At 38.1% G+C, this 22,801-nt stretch overlaps 1 protein-coding gene across 1 annotated transcript in view; it reads right to left on the bottom strand.

Annotated features, from left to right (window-relative positions):
• Colec10 (collectin subfamily member 10) overlaps nt 1–20,918 on the bottom strand; it is a 40,432-nt gene extending 19,514 nt beyond the window's left edge. Inside the window, exons 1-2 of the mRNA XM_090339308.1 lie at nt 20,660–20,918; nt 1,018–1,089 (exon numbers count right to left, since the gene is read on the bottom strand). Of these exons, the coding sequence (XP_090195434.1) occupies nt 1,018–1,089; nt 20,660–20,807 (220 nt within the window). The 5' untranslated portion in view covers nt 20,808–20,918. The remainder of the gene's footprint in view (nt 1–1,017; nt 1,090–20,659) is intronic.
• Nucleotides 20,919–22,801: the final 1,883 nt, after the last annotated feature.

Here is a 22,801-nt window from a genome sequence, read left to right as displayed (position 1 = left end):
GTATTACTCAGCTACACAAACAATAAGATCGTGTTCTTGGCAGAAAGATGGATGGATCAGACATACCCATGATAAACTAAGACAGATTTAGAAAGACAATCATCTCACATTTTCTGTCATATGTAAAATCTAGACTGAAAAAATATGACATAAACACAAAAATGGGACTCTTGAAGCAGGAAACCAATGGGATGAGATTTGGAGAAAGGAGAGTGATGGAAGGTAAATGGGACTGAAGTATTTTATCAGCATAAAATCCATGAAAATTGCTTATTAAAAGGAGAAGAAGAAGGATGTTAAAGAATATTAGAGGGGGTGAATTTGATTAAAGTTCAATGTGTGCATTTGATGTATCACATCAAAATCTCTTTGAACAATCATTACAAGCAAAAATAAATAGTTCAAGATTTTACTATAAGTGGTACAAGCAAACCGTATGGGTAGTGGTTGGCAGAGAATCAAGTGTTCATAGGATATATACTTACACAACATATATATATCCCTTAATCACTTTCATATTTTGGGATTTCTTTTGCTTCCACTCCCTCAATCACCCTCCATTTTCCCCATTATGCTATTTAGTTCTATAAAGAAGGTGGTCTTAAATAAAGATATCTTGGGAAAAGATGAATGTATCAGTGGATCAGACAGTTCTATCTGCCCCAACACCTATACTTTTATTTTTTAAATCTCCCTCCTTTAACTCTAGGCCAGCCAGAGACACTAGCTTGGTTGCAACTTCTGAAAGATACCTGGCTATGAACAGAGATGTTTCTTAAAACTCATCGTTCCTTAGATACTCCCAGAGAATATCTTGGTGGGTTCATAGAATTCCCTACTCTGTGCAGCCCTAATGATACAACTTGTAAAATATGCCTTATTTTTGTTGACAGGAAAGCTCAGTACATCTGAGATGGTTAAAAGTATCCTCAGGGTAGAGGGCATTATCAGACTGCTGATTTCCCACAAAGAGAGCATTTCCATATTATAGTTTCCATTTTACATGGGTTTACCTACCTTTTGGCCCTTTGCGTCCGACTTTACCATCTTTTCCCTCTTCACCTGGATCTCCTTTCTCCCCATCATCTCCTTTAAAAATAGATAGAAAATGAAAGAGAATTCAACATCTCATATGTAATCTCCCTGAGCGGAGGTGAACATCATTAGAATCCACCTAGAAACTCAGAGACGACAACAAACCTAGCTCACATGAACTGGATACTTCATACTGTGTCTCCAACCCTCCACATTCACCGTGCATTTAAAGCCCTAGACCAGGTAGCAAAACCACCCGCGATTGTGACTAGGGAACAGGTACAAAGTAGTTGTATGAGAATTGTGACTGTCTTAGTCATAATTAGCATAGCTTCAACGCCTGGACAATCAAAACAAACTGAGTAAATTGCTCAAGAAAAGCTATGCTAGATTATGAGTCCGAATTTTCAGATTGTAATGTCACATTAGTCATTAAGATATGGAGCAAACTCTTTGGTAAACTGATGGTTGGCTTTGTTTGTTTATTATTTATTTATTCCAGGCTTTCTGGAAGAACTTGAACATATGCTACTCTTCTCAGTGCCTCACTTTCCTTCCCTGTAAATTGAATTAATAATAGCTGCTAGCGTAGGTTACAGTTTAGAAGTTGAAGTCCAATAATACACATAGCATACCCCCGGGACCTGATCAGGGCTTTGCAGTGTTATTGTGTTCCGTATTCTGCAGTTTCCACATTCTTTATGTGGAATATTACCTGACCTCCCTGTTTAGCCCACTTGATTGTTTTAGGATCAACAAGATAAGCATGTGAACGTGCTTTGAAAATACAGAGTGCAACATTCATAATAGTACACTGACATTATCACCATGACATGAAATGTTTCTGTTCATCACAGGAGGAAAGAAATGGAACAATTTCTAAAGACCAAAAGGAAATAAAATTCCTGGGGCTAGACAGTTCAGAACAGAGGGAAAAAAAAGATAAAGTGTTCACTGACTTCTCCAGAAAAGGAAAAACATAAATAATAACTGTATTTTCTGAGAGCACAATGTGAACATTTTTTTGCCAGTCATGGGGCTTGAACTCAGGGCCTAAGCACTGTCCTTGGACTTTTTCTCAAGGCTAGAGCTCTACCATTTGAGCCACAGCACCACTTCCAGCTTTTTCCTATATATGTGATAAGGAGGAATTGAACCTGGGTCTTCGTGCATGCTAGGCAAGCACTCTTACTACTAGGCCAAACTCCCAGCCCCAACAATGTGAACTTTTTAAGTGAATGATGCATTGGATTTGCAGGTTATAAGATTGGTCAAGCAGAGAGTGTTTCAGGAGCTCCTTCCTGGAAAGGCTTTCACAAAAGATGTACAGATGACTTCTGTTGCCAGCCTTGAAGGGTTGAAGGGTTGAACCACAGGATACTTTTCTAGTCAAAGTTACCAATGAATGTGTATTGAGCAATTACAACGTGTGCTAGGCACTGAGCTAAAGACTTGGTATGAAATCATCATCATCCACCTCCTAGAAGATGGACACTATCATTGTTTAATTTTATAAACAGAAAGAAAACCTTAAAGTCTTATGCTGCCTGCTTGTTATCCTAGAGCTTATTAGTGGTTGAGTGAGGATTCAATGCCACTTATGTTTCTGCCTTGCCTAACAGTAGATGCTTGGCTCTGATAGCCAGGCCTCATGATATTAAGCAGATCGTAGCTTTTAGAGAATTTGGCACTTGGTCAAGTTTTCAGGGAGAAAAGGGGAGATACAGAAAATAATAGCACTGTTTTGTAGTAGGGGAAAAAAAGGAAAATAAAGCTTAGTTCATTGTCTCAGTGATTTAATTCAGAGGAAATATGGAGATGAGTCTTGAGACCTGGCTCTGCTGATGTCAAATTGAGAGATTTTGGCATGCCAAAAACCTTGTTTCACTCATTTGTATAATGAACAAAAGTGCTTTTTTCCCCCAGAAGTAATTTTTGTCTTCCTTTAGGAAGCCTTTCCTATCAAATGATAATCTGAGCTAAATTCTCATTACCTTAGTTGGTTAAAATATCACTTCAACCTGACTTATGTAACTGTAACCCCTCTGTACACCACCTCTACAATAACAATAAAATATATTCAAAGAAAACAGATCCCATTTCCAACTCGCTGGATCAGTTTATCCTTCACAATCACGTATGACTCAATGATGGCTAGGACATTATCAATTTCTCCCAGCACAACCAGTGTTTAGGCACAGTCATGGAGTCTGATCTTTGACAAATGTAGTATAGTTGGATATATTCTGTGTGAACCATAAAGCATTTTACAAACATAATAACGGTGTGATGGAGGATGATGTGGTCAATGTGTGCTTAGGATTTGACCTGTCCTCTATCATTTCATTCCCTTCTATAACCTTTGAGTTGGATGTTGTTCCATTTTTTTGAAGGAGGAAATTGGGTTAAAGTTGAGTGACAATTTATGTAGGATCACATGGATTATAAATGATAAAGGCAGGATTCAAATCAAAGCATCTGGCTAAAAATTCAATGTTCTGAACAGGTTATACAATTTAGAACAAATTCCTAGCTCACTATTTCTGTGTGATGGTTTGGTAGCGGTATGCTGGACCTAAAGACACATGTCCCTACTTACAAAGAGCAGGATCTTAATGCCACATGGATATGGATATTGGTATCATTATTCCTTCCCCTCCTTCTCCTTCTCCCCGGGAGATTTTCAAACAAGTGTCTAACTGGAGATGGTCTGGTGAGTGACATAGGCTCCAGATAGAAATGTGGGCAAGGGAACACAACATGATTGTTCTTGTGACCATCAACCACGTGATGAGATGCAGCCCAGTGGCAAGCAGAAGGCTGGCAGCAGTAAAGCAAGCAACTTGTGTCTTGCCTTCAGCTCAGGTCCTGGTTCATTTGATCCCTGGGACTTGCTTTAATGAGATCAGAAGGGAGACATGAAAGCGAGCTTTGGGAAATATCCTCTATGTGTCCCACAGTTGTCTGTCTTTATCCTTTTGCCAATATTTCATTGGATTAGGGGGCTATTTAGACTTCCTTCCCTTCATTTAAAAATAGCCACTTATATTTGAAAAGTAGATGAAAAGCTATAAACTGAAATAAACTGACTTCAATTTCATACAAATGATTTGTTTGGACCCTCCAAGCCACTAGCTTACCAACTGTGATAATCTGTCCAGAATTCCTGCAGAGCACCCGATTGACAAAATTCTCTTAGGTGGGTCTTTTTTTCTTTTTGTTCTACACACACACACACACACACACACACACACACACACACACACTTCTAAAACCAAAAATTCCTTTGAAAACCCAGGTCAGTGCCCTGTACTCAAAGGAAGTAATTATGAAAAATTAGTGCATTCCTTTTAGAAATATAAAGAAAACTCACTGGAAAATGACTGAGAGTTAGCAAACTTCTCCTGATTAGCCTTAGCACAGAACACTAGAGGTGGCATGGTATCCTTTATTACTGTGTCTACAAGATACTCTCCCCAGCCTTACTTGCATCATCTTTCTAAATATACTTTCAATAGTCATATCCATTGCTGTACAGGGTTTTCAGGTAGAACTAGGTACATGAAAGAGGCATGTACTAGACACTTCTCATTCCATTCATGCTGAGGAAATCGTGACCCAATGTTTGTCTTTTCCCTGCTTACTCAGTTTACCACCCGCTGTTGCCTTATCTTCCTTGGGGTTCTCTCACCTTAGTTCTTCTCCCCATGGCTCTCCGAACAGCCTGAGCAGCATTGTATCAAGCTCTCTGGAACAATGTCTTTCCCTTCTTTGAGTCTCGTTCTCCTTATCCATAGACTAGAGAACATGGCCCACGACTCACAGGACTCTTGTCAATTAAAAGTATCTCCTCTCATGGATGAAATGTATATAACACAGCTCATTTGATAAATCTCTATGGTTTTTGCTCCAATTAGAAGAGAAGTATAATAGTGATTCTTCTTTTGTATCCAACTTAATCTATATCATTTATTTTTTGCCAGTCTGTCTGGGGCTTGAATTCAGCGCCTGAATACTGTCCTTGAGCCTTCTCAAGGCTAGAGCTCTATCACTTGAGACACAGCATCACTTCTGGCTTTTTCTATATATGTGGCACTGAGGGATCGAACTCCTGTCTTCATGCATGCTAGGCTGAACTCCTGGTCCCTTTATTTCTTATTATGCTGCTGGTATTGGGGCTTGAAATCAGAGCCCGGGTGCTATCCCTGATCTTTCGTGCTCAAGGCTACTGTTCTACCACTGAAACCTCAGCTTACCCCTTCCTTTTGTGGCTAGCTCCATTATTTACTTTTGTACTTGACTGTGTTTTACTCTGCACTATGAAAACCAGACACTCATTGCTGAGACTGAACAATTCACATGGTATCATTACTTTCATGTGCTTATTTTGCTGATTTAGAAAAGCAAGTCAAATTATAGACATGACATATCTTCCTGAAATACTTCAGTAAATGCCTCTAAAAGACAGAGCCATCTCTTCTTCAAACATATTATCATTATAATTATTTTACTTTTTAATAGGCTGCAGAGATTTTCTAAAATTGCTTTCATAGAGTTCTGTGATCTCATTTATCTTGAATTGAATTCTTAGAGAAGCAGAAATCCATAGGGGTAGACTATGTTCTTCAGAGACAAACAACTCTAAAACAGAGTGAATGGAGGAAGACAAATTTCCACTGGCCATTAACTGAAAACTGGAAGGTGGAATGATATATTGATTATTTGTCCTGTCTCCATGTTCTCACTATATTGCTTACCAACCGCAGTAGACTAGATGTTCAATGCTTCTTAACAGCCTGGCTTGGTTCCACACATGGCATTATTAGGAGGTGGTGGACCTTTAAGAGGCCCTTGTGTCACTGAGAGAATGACCTTAAAGGGGATTGTGGAATCCTTGCACCTTCCTCTTCTTTTGCATGATGGCTATGAGATAGACAGTTTCTCAGGTACACACTTGTAGCCAGTTCACCTATGCCTCCATCACATATCCACAGCTACTACATCTAACCTTGAAAAGAAAAGTTCAAATAATCCCTTCCTCTTTACATATTAATGATGCCAGGTATTTTGTCACAGTAACAGAGAGCTGGCTAATACGCTGGGCTGAGGTGTCCTAGTTAACTTTCCACAATCTCTTTTTTCATATCTGTAATTGGAAATGGCTCAAGTACCTTCTTCTGCTAGAATGACCCCTGCCAAAGGTAGTTTGTTCAGTCTCAGACATTTGTTTCTTTGATTAGCTTCAATAGCTCTGTGACGTGCATTGCCAACAGAGGAGGAAACACATCCAATGCCTTCCAAATTTCCTGTTCACTGAGGTGACAAGGAAGGTCCTGTATTGCCTGTGTGGCTGATGCTTGCTGTCTAAGGGTACGATTTGTCTTAGGGGGATTTGAGGGTTTTTATTTAGGGCTTCCTGTTGACTCTGCTGCTTGAGTCTTCTTTTTGCTTTGGCTATTTTAAAGAAAGAATCTTACATTTTTGCCTGGACTGTGATCTACTATGTATGCTTTCTTCTGTGGCTGAGATGGCAGGAATGTACCACCACACTCAGCTTTTTGTCATGGGATGAGTGGGTCTTCATGGGCTTTCCCTTGATTGGCTTGGATCTGCAATCTCCACAAAGTCAGTTTTCGGTGTAGCTGGGGTAATAGGGGCACCATTGGCCTCTAACCTTGATTCTCTGTATCTCTGCCTCTCTGAAGGTATGATTGCAATGAAGATGGAATTCTTCAGCAGGCTAAATAAAGTGGCAATGGTAGCTTGGTTAGTGGAAACCAGCACACAGTGGTGTGTAACTTCAAACCAGGCCTCTGGATACACAGCTTTCTGGTCTTCAGAGGTAACAAAGGCTATACTTGCTCTTTCTTCATTTGACACAAAAAGTGAGTTCTGCATATTTAATAAAAGCAGAAACACAGCATGATTTGTAAGTGAAGAGTGGCTTGAAGACATTCTACATTTGCCACCTTTATTGCTGTGTGGAGGAAGATCCCCAGCTTTGTCCAACTGCACTTCAAAACAGCAAGAAAAAGAAACAAAATATACTTCCAAGACTTTGGAGATTCTCCTCCCCGGGTTATCACCCAGTTATCCTAAATGTGCAGTGGACAAGATCATTCACATAGATCAATGAACATCTTCCCTAACATATTTAACATTGTCTGTTCTGTTCAAATGAACAGGAAACTATGCCTTTAGGTAGGAAACATGCTCGAAGGAGGATCTTGGAAGAGAGAGCAACTCTTTAAAAAGGTAAAATTTGCCGAGGGATTCCACCTTTAGGAACTGTATGTAACCTAGCTCACAGGGCACTCATTCAGATTCCCTCTGGAATCTTTGTGTAATAGAGGTTATAGGAATATACTCTTACTTTCTGTAAGTATCTCTACACATACACATACACACACATGCATACATGCACACACACATACATGTAAACACATAAATATATATATATATGCAAACTTAGGTTAAAATTCAGAATTTTCCAAATAACAGTTCTTTAATCATATGCTAAATAATTTATACTTCTAGTTCAATAAATAATTGAATCTAATAAATAATTAAATATTAATAATTTTAATAAACATCTTATCAAGCTATTTAATACATTATTTAAAGCTTAATAAAATCTTAAATGAAACAATTAACCTACTTGCTTCAGTTTTCTATCCTGGAAAATGGGGATAATGACCCCTTGCTCATGGAGTTACTTGAAGATCAAGTTAGATTATGGATAGTAAAAGTCCTGACAGAGGTCTAGTCCTGAATGTCTGGCTCTTCACAAACATTATATGTATAGTTGGCATCTACTGCCTTCCCTTTTCTGGTATCCACTCCCTGAGATTCTGATGAGAATGCCACACCTTTCTAGAAAAACTACACTTATTCTGACATAGTTTGGAAATTATCCCCAGTAATGGCTTCAGCAGATTGAAATGAGACCCAATAAGAACTTATAAATCTCAACTTGAAAATTTCGGTTACACCTTTGTGTGTGTGTGTGTGTGTGTGTGTGTGTATTCAGGTGCACATGTGAGTGTCAGTCCTGGGGCACTTTTGTGCTTAAAGTTAATGCTCTATCACTTGAGCCACAGCTTCACTTCCAGTGCTCACCCTCCCTCCCTCCCTCCCTCCCTCCCTCCCTCCCTCTCCCTCCCTCTCTCTGTCTCTCTCTCTGTCTGTCTCTGTCTCTGTCTCTGTTTCTCTCTCTGTCTCTCTGTCTCTGTCTCTCTCTCTGTCTTTGTCTCTCGCTGTCTCTCTCTCTCTCTTCACTTCCAGCATGCTCTCTCACTTCTTTCTCTCTTGTTCTCCTTCCTTCCTTCCTTCCTTCCTTCCTTCCTTCCTTCCTTCCTTCCTTCCTTCCTTCCTTCCCTCCCTCCTTCCTTCCTTCCCTTCCTTCCCTTCCTTCCTTCCCTTCCTTCCCTTCCCTCCCCTTCCTTCCTTCCTTCCTTCCTTCCTTCCTTCCTTCCTTCCTTCCTTCCTTCCATCCATCCATTGTGGTTAATTGCAGCTAAGAGTCTCATGGACTTTCCTGCCTGGGGTGGCTTTGAATGGTAATCCTCAGATCTCAGCCTCCTGAGTAACTAGGATTATAGGCATACGCCACCAGTGCCTGGCTAGAATTTTTAGAAACTAGGGAGTCAATCTGTGAGGCTCATAGAAGAGTTTATCAATAAAGCATCTGGTTTATAATTAAATCCTGACAGAGGTGAATAGAGCCAAGTCCAGAAGGCTGAATCTACAACCCATCACCCAAGCACCTATCTCTGGCAGAGCTCAAAAGCCTTCCCTTTTTTCCTGAGTCTATGAACTTGACATTCTCACTTTTGATGGTTTGTTTGACAAACCAGTACAATTGTAGTTTGTGTTGGATTTTTTGACATGTGAACCTAAGATTCCTGTTTGATATAAAAAATAGATCCTGCTTTGGACAATAATGTCCCGTTCCATGAGCTGAGGAAATCCTCAGAAGACTCCTATGATGAAAGCCAAGGGGACGCTTTGTTGATATATGCTGAAGAAGTTTCGAAAATTGACTACTTTCTTCCTCCCAGATCCTAGACTCTCACCTTGTCTTTGTCAGAGAAGAGTCAATGGGATCTTTTAGACTGCGGTCCACCAGAATACACTCGTATCTCAAGATAAGAGATAGAAAGAGGCTCACTCAAAAATTTGATGCTGTATTAGGGCAAAGCTGTTACCAAAGCACTCTCAATAAATGCTCCTGTATATTTTATCTTTTGCAAACTAATTCTATGTGCTGGGGACACATTTCTGCCTCAGTCTTCCTCTTCAAAGACAATTATTAATCTCAGTCCCCAAAGTGCACTTCTCTCATTCTTCAAAGCATGCTACCACATGGGATCATTGAGGCTGAGATGGGTTTGGGATCAAATATTGTATCTGTATTTCTAGCACTTGGCACAGAGTTTGGGATACAGTAGGTTCTCGCTCAATAAATGTTCTAAAAGTAAAAGGAGTGGCATCTTTAATGACAAGATAGATAAATGTGAACTTAATGACAATTCAGTCAAATGAATCCATAATTGATTGAAATGTCATTTTCAGTAGAGGTGGATTAATGAATTGATTTCCATCTCCTGGGACATCTGTAGAGACAGTCTACCATCTAGTGAGGCAGCCCAGGAAAAACATACACACAAATAAATCTCTACTGATTATCTGTACCCCCATATTTTTTGTTCCTTCTATATTTTTGTCTCCCAGTACTTTCCCCACTTTAATTTCTAGGCTCCATATCCAATTCAGCTACTTCTGTAGTTAATTTGAAGTGAATGGAACATAGAGTGAATGGAACACAGGGCCTTCTGAATGCTAAACTAATGCTCTACCACTAAGCTTTGTCTTTGGTCCTTGGATTTGTTTTTTAAATTTTATTTTATTATCAGGGTGATGTATAGAGGGATTATAGTTACATTCATCAGGTAGTGGGTACGTTACTCTTTGGACATTGATACCCCAGTCCTGGGACTTTTGAGTCAGGGTCTCACAAGATAGCTCTGGCTGTCCTAATTTCATATCAACTTCTCTGTACTTTCTGAGGACTGAAGTTAAAGGTGTACACTACCACCTTTGAGTTCAAAGTCAACTGTAATCATTCATTTTTCCTCACATCCTATAGTTAAATTTGTCTGAAGTCCATCCTTTCCTTACCTTTCTATTCTTATCATTATTTTACCTCTTCCTATCTGTGTCCCATATGGCTGATTTCCTGGGGTAATCTCATGGTAATTCCATTGATAGTGTCATCAATATTCAATCAATATTGTTGGCTGATCACTAGATAGCTACCAGGATATTGGTTTCCTTGGATCTGAAATTCAGTTTTCTAAACCATGTTGCATAAAAACATAAAAGCATGTTTTCATATGCAACTGTCCCATTAAAATATTTCAAGAGTTCTTTGGTGTACTATTTAGGTCAAATCCTCACTCATTAATGTAGCATGAGACTTTCAGTTAGCCTCACAGAGACTTCCCGATGTTACTTTCTGGTGTCGACTTGCATAACTTTCTCTTCCTATCATTGCTTCCTGTCTGCTCATGGCTCACCAAAGGGTCCTCCAGTTTCTGCTGCCATGTGATCACACATGATCTACCTATCTATTGGAATTTTTTTCCATTCAGAGAACCAGAGTCATAAAACAGATATGAATGATCAAATGAGAAATTTAAAGTTAATTTGATCCAGGATATGGAAACATGAGGTTTATCTTTATGACTGTTGTTCTTAATGTGCTCTGTGAAGCTATTTCCTTTTCCTTCTTTTCCCTTTATGGTTTATCTCATGTTGTTATTATATCTGAATGTGGTACCTGACATATTGTATATTTATTTGAAAAAGGGAAGGTGAGAGAAAAACAAGATGAGTGCGAGAGGGTGGGGAAGGGAAAGTGGGACCAAAACATAGGAAGGGGTAAAAATGTTCAAGAAGTAATGTACTTACTACCTGATCAATGTAACTGTAACCCCTCTGTTCATCACCCTGACAATGAAATTTAAAAAATAGTTTGAATAAACTGCTTTGCAAAAAAGCCCCAAAATACCTGTCCAAATATTTAAATGATCAATAAAAGATCAAAAAATGCCCAATTTCTCAATTCCAGTCAAAGAAATGTGGTGTATGTATACGTGTGTATGTGTGTGTTCGTGTGTTTATAAGGTTTATATGTTTTACCACCAGATCTAAAGACAGTCTACATGCTGTCATTCATTGTTCTTGACTATGTAAATTACTACATTTCTGGATAATAATCTGTTGGAAATGATTAAAATAACACACATACCTTAATTTACCACAGTAAAGTTATTTTCTTGAAACAGCCATAAGTGGCATATACAATTATATAGTAGAAAAAATGTAAGCAGTCTAAAAATTAATCATTGAAAACTAAAACAATGATTAATATAACATTGTAATGATGAGTTGTATTAAAAGATAGCACAATTTTGAATTAAGCCAGATTCAAAGTAACATAGGCCCAAGAGTCTCCCTCATTTGTCATAATCAGTAGAAACCTTGGGCTCTCCTAGCAGAGATTTATAATAGAACAAAATCTAGAGACACCAAATGTAAGGACCTCCAGGAGGAAGAAACAAAAGCCATATAATGACTGTTGTACTTAATGTACTATGTTATCTCTCATCTCTTTTGCTATCCCTTGGTTATCTCATGTTGTTACAATATTTCACCTTGTTATCTGATATATTTTATATGTGCTTAATTGGTTATTAGAAATTGGATAGGGAAGGGGGGAAATCAAGATGAGCGGGGGGGATGAAGGGGAGGGAAATGGGGATCATGTCATGAGAAAGGGTATCAATGTTTGTGAAGTTATGCACCTTCTATCTGGTGAATATAATGTAACCCTCTATTAATCACAATAAAAATATTAAAACAAAAAAAAACAAAAAAAGATAGCACAATTTTATTCTCCCAGTTAAAATAAGGGGCTCACTAGACTCCAGTGGTTCATACCAATCATTCTATCTATTCAGAAGGCTGAGCTGAGGACTGTGGTTCAAAGCCATCCTGGGCAGGAAAGTCCATGAGGCTCTTACCTTCACTTGACCATCAAAAAACAGAAATGTAGTTGTGGCTCGAGTGACAGAGGGACAGCCATGAGCATAAAAGCTCAGGAACAGTGCTCATGTCCTGAGCTCAAGCCCTAGGACTTGTGCACACCCCACCCCCACCCCTTACCCCCATAAAAGGGAAGGCAAAAAATAAGGGGCTGGCATAGGCTTTTCATATGGAGGGTTCTCCATATCATGTTATGTGTAGAAGATCTCTCAGGGAGTAATAGGTGCCGTAAGATGCTATTTAAAATGAAGGAAAATTCGATACGGATAAAAGTATTAATACAAGATATCAGTGAGGATTCTATGGCAGAAATGGAAGCATGACAGTGAAAAGGAGACCACTAGCTTTCTTTAACACACCTTTATTTTGTACATTTTTACATTTTACATGCTACCAAAGCATACTTCTTCAATTTGAAATACATACAGTAAACAATGTTAAAATCACTATAGCTCTTCTTTCCTTTCCTAAGTCCTACTCATGATCTTGTAGCAAGTTAATGTCTTATTTCTCTAAATTTATTGATAGAATTATTTCCTTGTAACTCACCATCTGGTTCCTTGTTAGTACTTCCTAATTTCTCCCGTGAAATATTATTTAAATAATACAGTCTTATTTAACTTTCATATCATTGTCAACTACTTAATTAGAGTGTGCATTTTTTGGATGGTAAGAATAGCCCACTTTTCTATGCAGCATTGTTCAAAGCTTCACAATTGATTCACTTATTCACTTACTCACTGGGAAAATGTATTGCATTTCTACGGGCCTAGAGATTCAGCCACATCTTCAATAAGACATAATCAATGCCTTACACTTTAGTGGGGGAAAGGACACAGAAAAATGTTCTAGAGGTGTGTAAGTTACAAAAGGAAAACCACAGTGGAACTTCGTTGGTCTATTACAAAGTAAGTCTTTGGAAAAGTCAATGGCAAAAAGAAGTCACAAGACATGGCTTATACTAATCTATATTTTCCATTCCTCTAAAGATAACTCCTTACTCCTAACTCATAACCCATATTCCTAAGAATAACACAAAGGTTATAGGAGAAGCAGTGGTAGGAAGTATTTTGAGACACTCAGTGCCCATTTGTGAAGAGCTACAAATGTTGGGCAGCAGTGAATGTAAGACATTTAAGTTTTGTGTACAATAATCTGTTCAGAATTTAAATATTAGAGAATCAGGCTGGGTGTTAGTGGCTCAGGCCTGTAATCCTACCTATTTAGGAGGCTGAGATCTGCTAGATCATGCTTTGAAGTCAGCCTGCACCAAAAAGTTCACTATAGCTCATTCTAAAAATAGCCTCCAAGAAAAATTAGGCCTGGAGACATGAACACATGGTAGAGTGCCAGCCTTTGAAGCATGAGGCCTTGAGTTCAAATCCCAATTGCACACACACATAGAAAAGAAGAAAGGAGAGAGAAAAGAATAGATAGATAATTGGGAACAGGAAGCAGCAGAAAACATCTTAGCCTTGTTATTAATTCAACTGAAACAATGCAACATGATATTACGCCTTGTGATTATTGGGAGATAAGCAAAACATTCTTTATACTGATTCATAAAATATTGAGCATACTATATGTGTGTACATGTATGCGTGCATGTATGTATTCATGCACGCATACATGCAGTGCTTGGGATCAAACTTAATACCTTGCACATGCGAAGGAAATGCTTTGTCACCTCTAGCCCTAAGCTTACTTTAATTTGAAAAGCAAAAGTCCAGGTGCACTTCAACATAGGAAGTAGGCCCAATTCTCTTGTGTTTGCACATCCTGTGAGATAAGCTCTAATGACTGTGTTTATCTTTTACCCACAATCCTTGTGGGCTGTTCAGGTTGGATCAAGGGAAAAGTGTAGAGCTAGGATGACACTGACCATAGTTCTGGGAACTTTTTCTAGTGTATGAAAGTTCTTCCCCACCCTCCATTTCTGTGGGGACTTAAGCATTTGGTCTGGCTTGTGTCACTAGAGTGTTACTCCAATCCCTAATTTCCCATTGCACATATGGGGTCCCCTCTTTTTGGTTGTCCTGTCATTGGGTCCCACAGCATATACAGCCTGATGAAAGATTACATACTGCTAAGATTTTGTTGCAGCTTTTGGAGCAGAATGGAATTCTTTCTTGAGTTATTGCTTCTTCTCAAGCCAGGTAACAAGAGCAATATTGAAGGTAGTTTTGCCTACACTCAGTATTACCATGTTTTGCACATACATTGTTTCTGAGGAAGCATCAAATTAAAATCCTCAGAATTGAGAAGCTCTTGAAATCTAGAAGCAATAGAAGTCTCCTAATTAAAAAAAAAACCACCTTGATATTATCAACGTATTGAACCTGCTTTATTGAATGGTGACTGGTTTTCCTAAGATGATGCTATCCCATTCAACAGAGCCCAGCTCCTTTCACAGAATCAGCTGTGGTTCTCTCATACCCAGAGAAGAATAGATACAGCATTTTTCTTAAGGATACCCGCTTACAGCTGTGTAGTTAGACAGCATGCATGAACAGTGTACTTGACTTTCCTTCCGAGTAGGGCAATGATCTCTATATATGTTATTAGCCGAACTAAAATGGAACAATAAATAAATACTTCCATTCATTTAATTTGCTTAATACATATGAGTATCGTCAAGTGTCCACAAGAAACTGAAAATGTTGCATCTAGAACTTTCCCATCAAGGACAGCAATGAATTATACAAAAATATTAAATTATTTCAATGCTACTTCAGTTGAGTGAAGTAGCATATATTTACGATAATTTTCTAAAAGAGCAGAAGAAGCTATAAAGTCTGATTTAAAGGAGTTTTATGAAGGATAAAATATTGCAGATTAAATATGTGATACACATTATGCAGAAAGATGTGTGATGGGCTAGAATATAATGAGATGTATCAGGGCGGGGGAGAGGAATAAGAATGAATAAAACTATTCTAACAGTTACCAAGTTTCCATGTAAAATGTCATAGAACTAAACAGAACTCATCAATGACTCAAGACAAATAGGATATGTTGCCTAAGGCACAGAGAGTAGCTGGAAGAAAAGTTCTTTGTGTGTGCACGTGGTGGGGATTGAATAAAGAATATTAATTGTGCTAGGCCTGTATACGCTGGGCAGGCATTCTACCATGGATCTACTACATTCCCCAACTTGCTTACTTTCATAGAGAAAAATCCAAGGAAAAACAATCAAATCAAAATTCTCCTTTGGATTTTTGCTAATCTGTAGTTTGTTCATATTTGCCAAGTCTTTGACACTGTGTCGTGTATTGATCTACAGGAGTTATCTTGGCAGGTAATGTGACTTCTGACTTGAACACAGAGATATGACTATTTCTGGGTATATCTTGCCTTCTGTCTTTTGGAAATCGTAAGTAGGCTGTTGGGAGCTGAGAAGTGCTTGGAAAAATAACTTTAAGTTGTGCCATCAATTATACATATACAGACTTATCGAGGAACATAGTGGGATGTCCAAATAGAAATTCATTTTCCCATGGCTAGAGATTTGCTGAGAGAGAAATGATGCCAGAAACCAGTGCTGAGCTGCACAGGCCTTCTCATGGATAGCTCCTCTTGTCACAGAGAATACAAAACTATGACTACCTGAGAAAATTACAAATAGAGGAATGTGAAGTTGAGAGGAGGCAGACTGAAGAGGACTTGATAGGCCACACACATAATATGGCACCAAAAACAACCTTAAAAGTTAGAAGAGACAAAAATAAGGATCAAGATGATTAGTGGTAATTGCTAAGCAACTAATAACGTGCTGTTACTAATAAAGAAGACATGCCATCCCTTTCAGTTCATGTTTTAGGAGTCTAATGTCACTACTGAGTAGTGAGCTTTCAGGAAGCATCATCCTGTCCATATATTATCATTTAAAAAGAGACCAGTGGTTTCTGTCTTTAAACATAACAGGAAAGTACTGGAAGCTAGTAGATGTCCTGCAATGACACTGATTTTGAAGTCAAGGTCAGGGGTTAAATTTAATTTGCAAAACTACATTAACTGAAAGACTTTGGGTGTTCCCCTGGGCCTCACTGAGAATGTTTCTATATATTGAACTTTGAGATATTGTGACTGGACAGAGAATTGTGAGAAGAAAATAAGAACTTTTTTTCCCCTAAATTTCCTTGAAAATTGTAACACAACTCCAATATGCCATCCTTTCCCACCCCCCACCCCAAGGTTGTGGGACTTGAACTCTTGGGGCCTGGGCGCTTTCTTTGAGTTCTTCAGCTCAAGGCTACCGCCCTAGCCCTTGAGCTCCAGCCCCACTTCAGGTTTTTTAGTGGTTAATTGCAGATAAAGAGTCTTACTGACTTCAGTGTCAGGTCTGGCTTTGAACTGCCATCCTCAGATCTCAGCCTCTTGAGTAGCTAGGATTACAGGTATGAGCCACAGCACCTGCCTTCCATCCTAATTTTTTTCATATATTTTTTATTGTAACTAATAGAAGGGTTACATTACTTCACAAATATTGATACCCTTTCTCATGTCATGGTCCCCATTTCCCTCCCCCCTCCCCCCGCACAACTTAATTTCCCCCTACCCTATCCAATTTCAAATAACCAATTAAGCATATATAAAATATATCAGATAACAAGGTGAAACATTGTAACAATATGAGATAACTAAGGGACAGTAAAAGAGATGAGAGATAACATAGTAGGTTAAAGACAACAATCATTCATTATATGGCTTTTGTTTCTTTATCCTGGATGTCCTTACATTTAGCTCATACCATATGGCCTTATCTAGATTTTGTTCTATTGTGAATCTCTGCTAGGAGAGCCCAAGGTTTCTACTGATTATGACAAATGAGGGAGACTATTGGACCTATGTTCCTTTGAGTCTGGCTTACTTCACTTAATATGATTTTTTCTAAGTCCTTCCATTTCCTTACATATGAGGCAATGTCATTCTTTCTGACAGCAGCATAGAATTCCATTGTGTACAAATACCACATCTTGTTGATCCACTCATTAACTGAGGGACATCTGGTTTGGTTCCATATCTTTGCTATGGTAAATAGTGTTGCAATGAACATTGTTGTGCTGGTGGATTTAGTATGTCCTTGTTTCTGGACGATTGGGTAAATGCCAAATAATGGAATTTCTGGGTCATAGAGGAGCTCTATGCTTAGTCTTTTGAGGAACTGCCATACTGCTTTCCATAGTGGTTGAACAAGTTTGCACCCCCACCAGCAGTGTAGTAATGATCCCTCCTATCCACATCTCCTCCAGCATCTGTTGTTATTAGATTTCTTGATCCTGGCCATTCTAACTGGAGGGAGGTGGAATCCTAGAGTTGTTTTGATTTGCATTTCTTTTATGGCCAGAGATGTCGAACATTTCTTTATGTGTCTATAGGCTATTCTTATTTCTTCTTCAAAGTCTCTGTTTAAGTCTTTGGCCCATCTTTTAATGGGATGGTTATTTCTTTGGAGATTAGTTTTGGGGTGATTCAATTTCTTGAGCTGTTGATATATTTTAGATATGAGGCCTTTGTCTGTTGTACTTCCATCCAAATTTTTAAATACTGAGTTTAAAATATTTTGTCGTTTTTAAGAAAGCCACTAGAGGTCAGAATTTCATATAAATTGCTAAAAGAGAGAGGGTGGTGGGGAGAGGGAAGAGGGAAAACAGTAGAGAGGAAGAGAGAGAGAGACAGGGACAGAGACAGAGACAGAGACAGAGAGACAGAGAGGGAGAGAACATTTTCCTGCTAAGCAGCATAAAATAATAAATTGAGGTATAAAAAGAAAAATAATGATGCCATCAAATAAAAGAAGCCATGATAATCAAAAACTCTTAATGAATATAGGTAAAGAGATGAAGAAAAAACAAGCAGAAATTTTAATGTTTACTCAAGTTTACAGTGATTGTCTTATATAATAATAATAAGTCTATAATTAAAGCTCATCTTGCAAATAAACAAACATAACAAGATATAATAGCATGCTAAACACTAGCCAAGCTAAGTGTAGTACTTTATCTTTCCACTAAGTCATGCTTAGAAAATAATACTTAAAAAAATTGTATATTTGACAACAAATTCTGTAGCTGGATAGTATTGGTTTTTCATCAGAAATGGAATAATTTATTGGTTATCTCTCAAATTAATTTAGAGTAAATTCCTTTTATTATATATTTACCAAAGGATCTGGAAGTTTCTGAGCTGAGAGTTAAAGCAAGTAGAGAAACAAGATGATTGGTCCTGGAGAAAAGTGTAGATTGGTTTTATTGTAGGAAATACATTTTGAACAAAATGTATTAACTTAATTCTTTCAAATGGTAGCTATCAAGAATATGTGGGGTTTTATTTAGGGCCGGGGGGAAGGAGCTAAATATACAAATTTGTCATCTAAGAAAATCGAGAAGGGCTGTTAGAGTATTTATAAAGAAATGAGGTAGACTGTAGATGATAGTTGGAAAAAGTGCCATGTGTTAGTTTTGGTTGTTACATTACCTAACGCAGAGAAAAAGTCATTTCATGTTGATGTATAAGCAATTAGCAAAGAAAAAAAAAGAAAAACAACTGCTGTAGATTCCTAAAGTTTATGATCCAAAGACAAGCTTGATAAGAAGATACTAGATTTCAGATGGATTCCTTAGCTTCAAAACCTCATTGCCTGAAACTTAGTGGGGGGGGAGGGGGGTGGTTTGTCCAGGAAAATCCACCATTACAGAGTCAAGAAAGGAATTTAGAATGTATTTGGTTCAAAGTTTCCATGCTCCAGAAAAGAAAAAGTGAACTGAAAAGGTTTAGTTCCAGAACTAAACCTCTGATTTTTGACAAATATTAATTGCATATAGATTTATGTAAGACAAAATAAAATGGTTTAATTTTTTTTACAAAGCGTATGCATTGCTTTTTCCATAGAAAGATTCAGGATTTTTATCTATGTTTTATAAACTCTTAAAAGCAAGGATTAATGATTCTATACCCAAGCATTTCTTACATATTCTCTTCTTTGTTTCTGTTTGCTCTAATCTCTCCCTTCTTCTAAATTAATTATTTCTCCATTGTTCATGACACCACCAATATATATTATTTGATGTACCACGTGCCTAATATAGTAACAGACAATGAATATTCAGTGTGTAATAGCTGAATCGCCATGAACAGAATTGTTAGGTTAAAATGTACTATGTTTTGGACATTATTTTAACAATATTCTCCATTATTCCTCTTTGAAAGGTTCGGTTTCTCTTTGAGGAAAATTGTTCAATACTGCCGTTCTCAAGTGAATTCTTCCTTTTGCACAATCAAGGAATATTTTAATTTTCAGCATTCTACACGATAGTGCACTTTTCTATACTCTAGAGAAAATCCAGTAATAGTTTTAAGTAAATACTTTATTTCTAACCAAAACTTTCTTTTCTGCCCATTTGTGCTCACATTATTCATTTGTTCACCAGATAAATTATTTGGAAGCCCCAAGGTCTCCTTGTTCCTCCCTGCATTTATTTTATGGTAGCAAAGGTTGAAGTTTGGATTGCAATCTTAGGAGGAAATTAATTCACTGATTAAGAAAAATGCACTTTAAGCAATACACATTTAAATAACCGACAAGCAATTGGGCCATGTATTTTTTTTTGGAAAGAACCTTTTTTTTCTTTACTTGAAAATTTAAGCAGCTGCAATTCTTCCACTCTACAGCCTAGAGAAACTGAACATGAATTACTAATATAAGAGCACCAGTCTGCAGTACAGTGACCACTCTCAGAACAAAAGGGTAAGAGCTGTAACTAGGAAAACAGATTTTTTTTTTATCTGCTAGTTGCTTGAAGCACATTTGGACTTTGGATCTTGGCTCTACTTTAAAAAAGATTCGCAATAATTTTACCCTTCTTCAGCTGAAGCCACTTGGCCTGAAAAACTTCACTTTCACAGAAAGAAATGTTCATTATAGTCTACCCTCAGTCCCTGATTAAAAAAAATTCCCACTGGAAATAAGGAGCCATTTAATTTATGAAATAAATGTTTCAGATTTATTTTGAGCTCACTGATCTTTTTGTCTAAATAGCAGTCTCAAAGGTAGGATAAGAGAAGACAAAAAAAATATGACCCAGGAGCCTGTTTGAACATAGTCCTCTTGACCAGGTGTTAGTAGCACACGCCTGTCATCCTAGCTACTTAGGGGGCTGAGATCTGAGGATCACAGTCTGAAGCCAGCCAGGCAGAAAAGTCAAATCCTAGTACTGACATTAAAACAAAACGACACCAAACAAAGAAACGCCAGAAAATCCTCCAAAAGACAATGCTTTGGAAAAGGAAGAGGCAATGAGGCAGTTTAGACTAGTCTGGGTGGCTCTTGTCAGATGCCTGCCTGGAGTTCTATACTTTCTAGTTTAAGATAGGGGACAGAATACTGATTTTCAACACAATACAATCATAAGTTGAGGGAGACAGAAAGAGAAAATTGTTGCAAAGCTGGGTCAGGTTAGGAGAGGAGGACAAAGATCCCATGTACTAGATGAAACATTAGGATTTCTTGCCTCACCTTTGGGTCCTGGTGAAATGGCGTGTGTGGCACAGATCTCCGGGGTAGGACCACTGTCCATATCCAGCCCCAAACTCTGAATTTGCAAGAGAAACAGCAGGAAGAGGACGGACTGGTTGCTTCGAAGCAGGATACCAAAGGCACTCATGGCTATGGTTCCTCGCAAAATGGGTCTCTCTGAAATGTCAAATAAACAGCTTTAAGCAAAATCTCCTGTGGTGGAGAAGAAAGAGAAAAGATCAGTAACCTACGTTACAGAAAGGGCTACGAGGATGAAGGAGGAGGCAAAGCCTGGATGGTTTATTTCCCCAGTATTCCCAAGCACAGCATACATTGTCCAGACTGTTTATTTTCAAGTGACAACCGTTTACTGAGCGTTATCTCTGAACTAAACACTCCAGTGTGCAGGTCACTCAGAACATCCTCAAGAGCAGGGTGGATAGAGATGCCTGCTGCTCCCACTTGAGCTGGCGATTTAGGTTGCATTGCATTTGCATACTGAGTTTCAGTAGGGTTATGAACCCGAGATCTGTGCACATGTTTTGCAAACACTGTGCATGCCTTTGAGCTCGTTGTGATGTGAAATTCAATGACCTGACATGGCACTTGAGCATAGACGCTTCCAACGTTTCTCATGACAAATGGCTTTTTCCTCCATACCAACAATTATCTTGGGATGAAGCTCAAAGTGAAAGAATAATCAGTTTCTACAAAGCAATTTGGCATGTAGTATTAAGAATATTAAAAAATGCTTCTAACCTTTAGCTTAGTAATTACCCTTCTATCACACTGTTTCAAGAAAATATTCTGACATGTAGACAAAGCTCTTTTTTTTTAGAGTGCCACAAAAGGAGAAAGGAGCTGAATAGTTTCACATTACTCTGATATTTGGCAAATTAGAGTAACTGAGAGATGTATGAGAGGATATGAAATGACTTATTTGAGCAGTGTTTATAGCAAGTTTTTTTTTATGAAATGTGGGGAAACTTTTAGTATTATGTTTCTTAAGAAGTATACACACGGACTATATAGCTTTGATATAGATATAGAGCTTTTCTGTCTCTTTGCATTTCCTTATATCTATCCATCTGTTCTACCAACTCACATTTTGTGTACAGGCTAGACGCACTAAAGAAGCAGAATACTAGAACCAGAGTCATTTATGTTAGAAAGGCTCTTTACCTTCTATATTCTTGAAAAGGCCTGCAAACGAAGAGTAGAATAAAAGGACATTTTGACTCGCTTTCCATGAATTTAGAAAAGAATTTCACCGATCTTGATTAAGACTTAAGGGACGTAAGTATCAGCAGTGGTGTACAAGAAATACGGGGTTATTTGTTACTGCTACCATAACGAGGTACCAAAAACAGTTTAATCAACAGAAATGTCTTCTGTGATTCTGGGGGACAGGATGTTAAGTCACAGATCTAGGGCTGCATGGCACACAACTGGACACATTACCAGCTGCTATGAAGACTCAACACGTCTATCCAAGGGGGAAAGGGACTGCAATTGAATGAAGAGTCATTATGTTCAGGCTGAAGGCTCGTCTCAAATTAATTTTGCCTCATGGAAGCCTCAAAACCTCCCTGTAAAGTAGATAGAAACAAGCCCATTTTTCAGACCAAGTATCTGAGGCTCAGAAAAATTAAGTAACTTGCATAAAATCATCTTTTGTAGAAGTCACCAAAAATCAAATATAAATACTATTCCTCAAATTTCTACTCTTAACATTCCATTTGGTTTTCATGAAGACAGTCTCGCAAGCTTTGAGTATGCATGAGTTTTCACACACACTGAAAATGCTCAAAGTGGATGCATTTGTCATATTAACCGGGATAAGGAAAGAGTGAGAATTAATACACCCATGTTAGAAGACTCAAATTCCATATCCGTCATGGCTGGGCATGTGGCATGGAGAAAAACCATTCAATTTCACTTGCTACAAGGCACATAAAGTGATTTGGGGCTTGTATCTCATGTCTTTTTTGAAGTGTACAATTCTGGGGAAATTGGTGTTCCTTACAATATTTTGATTGCTCTAGATCTATTTCACGCTTTGTGTTTCTTTTCAAACTTTCCCTGCATACAATGAAGGTAGAATTATTGCATTTATATACAGAAATTTGACAGTCAAACTTA

This window comes from Megascapheus bottae, chromosome 9 (genome assembly GCF_031878675.1).
Source record: "Megascapheus bottae isolate mThoBot1 chromosome 9, mThoBot2.hap1, whole genome shotgun sequence".
NCBI classification, from domain to species: Eukaryota; Metazoa; Chordata; class Mammalia; order Rodentia; family Geomyidae; genus Megascapheus; species Megascapheus bottae.
Note: the sequence above shows the minus strand (reverse complement) of the source record. Positions and strands in the feature narration are given on the sequence as shown.